Source organism: Haliaeetus leucocephalus, unplaced genomic scaffold (genome assembly GCF_000737465.1).
Source record: "Haliaeetus leucocephalus isolate CR32 unplaced genomic scaffold, Haliaeetus_leucocephalus-4.0 Scaffold1, whole genome shotgun sequence".
NCBI classification, from domain to species: domain Eukaryota; kingdom Metazoa; phylum Chordata; class Aves; order Accipitriformes; family Accipitridae; genus Haliaeetus; species Haliaeetus leucocephalus.
The window spans coordinates 13,124,900-13,133,359 of record NW_010972437.1 but is presented as its reverse complement, the minus strand read 5'-3'; the positions used below and the strand labels follow the sequence as shown (position 1 = coordinate 13,133,359).

The window sequence follows — 8,460 nt, the reverse complement described above, 5'->3', positions numbered from 1 at the left end:
AGTGGTGGCCAGCTGCATCCCCAGGGCAGGGGGCACAAGGGGTCGCCACCAGGGCAGCAGAGCAGGGCCTCTCAGCCAGGGCCCATCCCGCTGCCCCCAGCAAGGGAGCTGGGCGGGCTGGGGGCAGCCCCAGCCCAGGGGATCAGGCACCTCTGTGGCAACAGGAGGGGTGGGACATCAGCCAGGCACGGGTCAGCCTGTCCAGGCAGGGCTGTGATAGAGCCAGCGACCAACATCCCACAGCACCGCTCGAGCCGGGACTGATGGCCTCAGGCTGAGCTGAAACAGAACCTCCAGACCCAAGGGCAGGGGTGGGGGTATCATCAGGTGAGGCTGGTCAGGGCCCTTAAGACTTATTAGTGCATTAAGGGCTCTGAGAGCTAGTTTACTAGCACAATGACTGCTACGAGCTCAGAGTCTAATGCATGCTTTTATAAACACTTTAAAAAATCCGTAGGTCAAAAGATGCAAATTCAGACATTTATGCAAGTTTGGAGTTACACTGACAACAACGGTTGTAAAATAAATGTTTGCCTTTTTATAACACTATAAATTATCACGTCTTCAAAAGACAAAATCTATTCCCAATATTAAAAGGATTACAACTTTAGAACGGTATGGAACTTGACTTTTTCTACCAAATCTCTATCATTTTCTTTTTGCAAAATACTGTATACTACATACAGCAACATGCTTTAACTTGCTAAATATATTTCCAGCAGAGTAATTTCTTTTCCAGTTATCAGACAGTATCTTCTCTAAATGTGCTAGGCGAGATTAAAGCATCTGCTTTTTACTGCAACTCCATCAAAATATGAGCTTGCACTCCTGAAAAATTTAATTACTGTATTTAGAAAGGAATAGTGCAAAAGAGTTTTGTATTGCTAATTACAGTTATCATCCTGTTGAAAATCAAGCAGGTGGAAGAAAACAGTTGTGCAAACTATACTTTACAATAAGAAGTAACTGAGATGCAACAGCAAATTCAGAATAATTATTTGTCTAAGTATGTTTTTCATTGGCACCAATGTAGCAAATCAAATCTTTAAGATTTGGTTTAGTTTTCATTTTAAGAGTATTATTGATCTAGTTAAATGTTCAATATCTTCAAATGTTCAGTCAAATATTTAGTATGTTAAAAATTATCTGTACTTGTTTATCTATATGCTTTCATTCACTTTTTAGGCTGAATGCTACAAATACTTTTGAAAATAACTGTTACTCATGTATAGATGTGTTTACATGCTTACGCTGTAAGTTAGAAAATATCTCTTAGCGAGGGAAACAAAAAATGAAAGGAGAACTATTAGAACAGAAGTAGAAATAAGTAAATATCTTCAGAACAAAACAAAAGCTAATATATTGATATTACACACAGAGAGATTATGAGTATTTACTTACCACCAAAATGCTCAGAGTGAGCTTTTGGATGTATTGTATAGAGATAAAATGGGAAAGTACTGAAGACGGCCTCTTCCCTTCTATGGCTAGTTAGACTTTAAGCTTTCTCGCTGTACCTCCTGAAAAATGTTGCAAAGTGCAGTATTAAAAAAGGGGAAAATGGAGAGCCAGGTTCATACCAGCTGCAGAAGAGAAAGCCATGTTTACCACTCCAGTCCCAAAGAATCATTGCATCTGTTGGGAGCTACACAAAGAGTAACCCTTTGCCATCAAAGACCTTGCTTACAGCATTTTCCATGATAGTGAGTTTAGATGAAAACAGAATAAAGCTGATTTGCTTTGATCAGCTCTTTCAGACCACATGCTCAAGATTTGTACCAAAAAGCAAAGATAAAATCCTGGTCTCACTAGAATCAATAATTCTGCTGCTACCTTCGCATACGCCAAGATTTCATTATTGTTTTTTATAAGGCTGTGCCATTAAGAGATCATTTTTCATATAGAACAATCAAGTTTTGTCACAGAACATAGGTCCACATTAAAAAAATTTTAAAATTGCAGCCACAATAGTTGGCAAATAGAAGTCAATTTGTCAAGACTTACAGTACTCGGCTGACAATTCAGCTTGAATCCTGAGCTGCCAAATTTACTAAAACACATTTTGCAGTCAAAAGGTTAAATACAGGTTGCTGTATTATCCTTCTTCGGATACTATCTTCAATGAAGTTAAGTTTTGATTTTTCAAATTTTCTTGTTCAATTACTTTGAGTATTTGAACTTTTGAACTGTTTTTCCTAAAATTCACACATGTGATACAACTTACATTGCTCTTTAATATCAGGATTCAAAATATTGTAAATGGTGTGCTTTCATTATTTTACAAGTTCAAGTCAGGTAGGTTTTTGTTTCTTCTGGGCACTTTGCTCATGTACTGACATGTATAGTATAATGAAATAAATACTCTTGAAATACCATTGCAGCATGACACAGTCAGGTTAAATGGTCAAGACTATCTTGAGGCCATGAAACACAAGAAGATTGTGTGAGATGTGCGTATTTTTAACAGTTCACAGCAGACAAGATATGTGCATTATTCACATTGTGGTGGCAAAAAAATGGAAACACATTTCAGAAGCATCATGTCAAGCTCTTTGGGACAAAAAATTTACCATCAGAGCAGAGGAAAATTGGAAGCATGTTCTGTCTGCTTCATGCTGCTCCCCAAAACTGGCCTCCCCAGTGGTTGAGTATTCCTTTAGCATAGAGAAATATTCAGATGGTATTTTGCCAGCTATGCTGGCTCGTGATTACTCCATCTCCAGTCCTGTCACAGGCTTGTTGGACAGCTGAAGAAGGACTAGTCAGGGCTCTGTCACATTCCAGTGACATGATATCATGCTAGAAGACACTAGTTAATCCAGTTTAACAGAAATTACTCAGGGCTTCTCAATAATTCACTGAATTTTGCTAAACAATGGATGAAGTGGTCACAGCTGAGCCAGACCAGGCTGTAAGAGAGGTACTCACACACAGACGGGAGGGACAGACAAAGAAGAGAGCACCAGGAAATAAGTTTGGAACAGTCAGGCTTGCTGCTACTTCTGCCCATTGGGAAGTGATAGTGAGGGCTATTGCTGACACAAGAGGTCATGGTACACCACAGCAACTGGCATCTCTAAGCCCCAATTCTTCACTCAGTGTCACTTCAAAGTGGCCTTGCAACCTCATGCAGCTCTGAAGCTGTCACCACCTATGCAATGGTAACGGCAGTGCAGTGACAAAGGGGCGTAATATCACTTTGGTTTCCCTTCTTAAGAGTGCTTAAACACACTCACTTGCAGAAAGAGTGTATCTTTCTTCATGATATCTCTCGTCAAGGTTCTAAAATGGTAAGGAATTTCCTTTAAGTATAGCCTATTAAGCTGTGGTTTTAAATAGCCCTCATATACCCCTTCATTCTTTGAAAAAAATGTTAGGCCTCATTTCTCAGATTGAAATACTGAGATCAGACAGCTGAGAACTCTTGGATTTCAAACAGTGATGGAAAAAATCCAAAGATCTGGATATGCAGCAATATTTGTGACCTCAGCTTCAGTTGATGCAACTGTAACATAGCCTTTGTATTCATTTCAGTCTTTGACTCCTGCAAAGATTACCAATCTTAATGCCAACTACTATCATGTTGGAAGCACATATAAGCTGGGGTAGCTGGGCCCAACTTAGTCAACTAATTATGCAAGTCTGTAGTGTCATCTCCCAGAGATGTCAAAGATACTTAAATATGTTTAAATAGTAGGTTAATAGAAATGTAATTAATTGTGTGCTGAAGCATCCAATGTCTAGATTCCTTAAGACAAAATATTAAACTTTTTTATTCCTTTACAAAAAAAACTCAATTGAACTCTAGCAGTAAATTTATAACATTTAAATGACAGCATGAATGTTCCTAATCATAGCTTTTAAGACACTTATTCTATTTAAAATATACATACAGTGTAATGCCATTAAAATGTTGAATAAGCACTTGGTAAAGTTTGTAGTAAATGAGGCAAGAAAGCGTGCTGTTAATTTTTATTTTTAAGAGTTATCTCAGATGCATCAATGCATAGATATTTTACATTGGTATCATTTAGGTTTTGATAAACCTAAGAACCATAAGAATAATGCAGGTATTGAGAACATCACAACTTCAGAAGACTGCAAATCTGGAAGTGCACTGTATGGTATGTCACATAGCTAGAATTCTGGACAGAATAACACCATGCATCCCACGCAAACAGATATAAAAATGTGGAGGCCCCACTAAGCTTTTAAAGTTGCACCTGGCCAAAAAAAAAAGAAAAATTTGTCCTGAGGGTAAACATCATTCATTAATAACATGAAATATCCTGAAGCCAAGAACTTGCTACTAAACATACAAGCAGAATAGTTACTTAATTAAGAAATTATTTGCCTGCTATGTTTTAAGGTAGGAATTAGCAGTGAAAATGAAAGAATGACAATGTTTTGCTTATGGGAGGCATACAATCCCAACCATAGTTAACATGCTTTTTCTTGCTAGAATTAGGTTTTTTCTCAGTAAGATTTAGGGGCTATGTGAGATTTATTATATCTATTTTAGTTAAACACCATATTATTTGTATTCCCTAAAGGGCAAAAAATTGCCTTTTCATTCCTTGCCTTAATCAAAATCTAAATATGTCAGTGTAAGCATGGAAAAATGAAAGTGGCTGAAGAGGAATAAACATCAATTCTTTCCAACCTTGAAAGAAGATTCTTTCTTACCTGTAACTATAGCACAAATAGCTGTACCTGAGCTAATTTCAGCTTAGGTAAGGATGAGCAGCCATACAATACATAGAGTTTCACTTCAGCCATCCTAGTTCACCAGTTTAGCACTAATTACTGGCAAAGATGGAAAATACAAAACAGGGTTAGAACCACAGCAAATGGCTTCAGCATCCAGCTGTTTTGTCCTACCAGTCCCTCCCGCCTATTTAATTTGGAGCCAAAGCTGCATCCTTTCCCCACAATCCCCTCAGCCTCCTTGGCTGTGACTGTCATAAGTGGGCTGAGCTGGTGGACACTTAAGATGGAAAGTTGGACAGCACTTAGCAGTTAGCACAAGTCCTCTTGTGTGCATGTAGGTGGAAAATGATGGGTCCACAGAAAAAAAAAAGGTATGTATTTCTGTGAAAAAGAGCTACTTGTTTAATATGTTCACTTGTAATGCAAAAGCTTTCTGAGGATATCTGAAGAATTAGGTGACAAGCTGCAATCACTGGTAAAAAAAGATAGCCTTCAGGATCCATAGCCACCTAGCTTGGGTTTTGAAGGCATCATACTATGTGTCAGTCTTGTTCTCTATCACAGTCTTTGAAAGGATAGGTGTGACAGACAAGCCTGGAGAAACTGTACGGCTTTCAGACTGGTCTGTCTTTTTTGACCTCCTCATGCTGGGCAATCTCACCAGCAACTGAAATTTCAGTTGGCCCAGTCCATGGGACAGTAAATATCTTTCTACAGGAATCCCTCATTATGAGGAGATTCATTTAGGTGTGAAAGGGATCCTACAGCCATGGACTGCTATGACGATGTTGAAAACATGATGCCTAGTACCAAAAGCTGCCTCACCAAAGCATGACAGATGTGCAGAAGTATGGGGGTGAAAGGTGTGTAGTAGTGATGGGAGAAGAGAGTGAACACAACTGGGCTGGTGTGTAGGGAAGTGTGCTGGGGTGAGAACAGTCCTCTTCCATACATGTGCAAATATGGATGAGGATTTATGTGTGGAAATGGCTGTGGGGGACTAAACCTAGGATGCATGTACATAGCCCGAGGAGGGGGAGAGGAGTGGGTGGGTGCCAAGAAGGGGGAGCCAGGATTGCTGTTCTTCCCCTTTCTCCTTGCCTCTGTCTGCTGGCCCCTCCTGACACATGACACCGATTCTCACAGGAGCTTGCAGCCCAAATTCTCCCTCCTTTCCTCACAAAGCATCCAGCAAAGGGAGAACAACGCAGCTGCCAGTGAGCCCAGGACAGCATCCTGCATCTCTGCAGAGCCTTTTGCTTAGGAACATCGAGGTAAGGACCCCCTGTCCTCTCTCTGTCTGTGGGCACCAGAATTCCTGCCCTAAACTAGCAGGAGCTGAGAAACCCTGGAGACATGGCTGTGTTAGGGACTTCTGTGAGATGCTCAGTCCTAGCAGGTTCCTTCTTGCCACTGAGCTGCCCTTTTGCTACGTGTTGTGCCTACCTAGGGAGAGCTTGCAGGGAGATGACAATGAAATGAAGTGGGGCAGGCAGCAGCCTGCAAGCTCCGGGTGTGTCTGGGAGCCCAGGACAAACAGCTCCGGTCCCTGCAGAGGGGAAAAGTCCTATCAATAGGTCACAATCGAGCCTGGGCTCAGCAGTCTGGGCCCACATGTCCTGAGGGTTGCGCAGCAGGTACATTCTTGCCTAGACAGCACCCTCAGGCCATGACTGTTCCTCTGTAGGACTGCTGAGGACCGGGGGCCTCTGATAGCAAGGAGTATGCAGGACCCTCTGTTCTTAAGTAAAGAGAACAGGAGAAAACTCGGGTCTGCCTCTGTACCTCCTTTTCTCCATGCCAGCTCTGGAAAAAGCGGGTTTAAAAAAAACACCCCTATGAGTTACACTTGGGATTGACGCTGCATCTACATAGCCAAGGTTAAGAAGTGCTGGTTGTACAAACACTACCAGGCAGTGAGAGAGAACTGAAGTATGTTTGTAAAATGTCTGTCTCCAGTTTGTCATGTGCTAGAACCATACGCACTATGCTTGAAAATCACTCCAGTATGCCTCTGTTTATTATTTGTTACATATTTTGGAGGAGATCTTACCAAAAGAAAATAAAACCAGCTCATTTTTAGGGACTGCATTTTAAAATACAACCTGCTAAGCAACCTGTTGAAGCAAAATTGAATAATGTTTTATTGTTGTCATGCTGCTGTACTTCTGTATTATTATTTGTGTTGTTTAGGAAACAGAAAACAAACAAATGATGTTCTTCAGATTCTGGTGGCTTTTGTGGATACTTGAACACCATGAGTTTTTAGCAGAAAATCTCAGGGAAGAAAAAAGATATGGATTGAGAAGACAAAAACCTAAACACATTCTTTCAAATACTGTAGAAAAATATCCCAGCCCAAGTGATCAAGGTGAATATTGTCATTTTAAAACAGGTGTGGGGGGTTTTGCCCTGATTCATTTATTTGGATTCTGGACTACATGGCTAACTTGCCCTCTAAGATATTGCTTATAATCAGCCAGGCTTGCCTCATCCTACATTTTCACATGCCTTATTTTTGCACTTTTATCTTTTTACTCCCATCTTTTCCCTCCCCTTTTGTGTATTTCAGAAAAGGAGATTAATTCTTGGCTTTTTTATGATATGGCTTGTTACTGTCACAAGAATAATAGCCCATATAACTGTATTTCTAAAGAATTACTGTTATCAGTAGTTCAGAAAATTAATACTCTGCAGATCCTGCTTTTGGAAACTTTTATGTCACTGGATGTGAGTGTCAGTACCAGGGACAAAATCTAGCTCTGTCAGATCATATTCCAGTGTCTTATTCAGTAAGAGTTATTTTCCTGTAGATGACTTCCACCTTCCCAGTCCCCATCCTGGTAGGATATTCAGTGAAATACCAGGCAAGAGGACAGAATGAATGTATAAAACCAGTACAACATTCCTCATTTCATACTACATGACATTACCTCACCTTCAGTCTCCTATTCCTTGGGGCATCTGTTCTGGAGCAAATTCCTCAGCCTCTATATGCTCTATCTTCATGAGGATCTCACACTTGTGATCACAGATGTTTTCAAAAAATTCCACATTTGCACTCCCACTTTTAAAGCCTAAAATACATTTAAGGGTAAGGGTAGAATGAGATTTAGTATGAAATCACTCCACTCACCTACCTACCTATTTATTCTAGATGAAGACTGCATTCTGGAAATTGCTTTTTTACTGGACAGCTCTGAAAGTGCTAAGGACTATAATCATGAACAGCAGAAAAAATTTGTACTGGCAACAGTAGACAGAATGAAAAGTCTGCAGCTTAGTTCTGGACGTACCCTTAGCTGGAGGATGGCGTTACTTCAGTACAGCAGCACTGTTTTCATAGAGCAAACTTTCCATGACTGGAAAGGTCCTGAAGCATTCAAATCCCACATTGCTCCCATAACCTACATAGGTCATGGCACCTACACAACTTACGCTATAACTAACCTCACACAACTCTATATGACTGAAGGGACTCTGGGTAGTGTGAAAGTAGCTGTGCTCTTCACTGATGGAGTGGACCACCCAAGAAACCCAGATATTTTTGCAGCTACAGCTGATGCTAAACACCAAGGAATTGTATTTTTCACAATGGGAATGACCAGAGTGGCTGAGGAGGTTAGTAATGCTGCCAAGCTCCGGCTCCTGGCCAGTGTCCCAGCATCCAGGTTCGTTTTCAACCTCCAGGAGAAAGAAACTGTGGAGAAGGTTCTCAAAGAAATGGTATGTATGAGAAAGAATTTGAAA

General features: G+C 40.5%; 1 protein-coding gene across 1 annotated transcript in view; it reads left to right on the top strand.

Moving 5' to 3' along the window:
- Nucleotides 1-6,924: 6,924 nt before the first annotated feature.
- Nucleotides 6,925-8,460, top strand: part of LOC104833000 (collagen alpha-1(XXVIII) chain-like) — a 38,913-nt gene continuing 37,377 nt past the window's right edge. Inside the window, exons 1-2 of the mRNA XM_010569459.1 lie at nt 6,925-7,081; nt 7,868-8,436. Coding sequence (XP_010567761.1) covers nt 6,925-7,081; nt 7,868-8,436 — 726 coding nt within the window. The remainder of the gene's footprint in view (nt 7,082-7,867; nt 8,437-8,460) is intronic.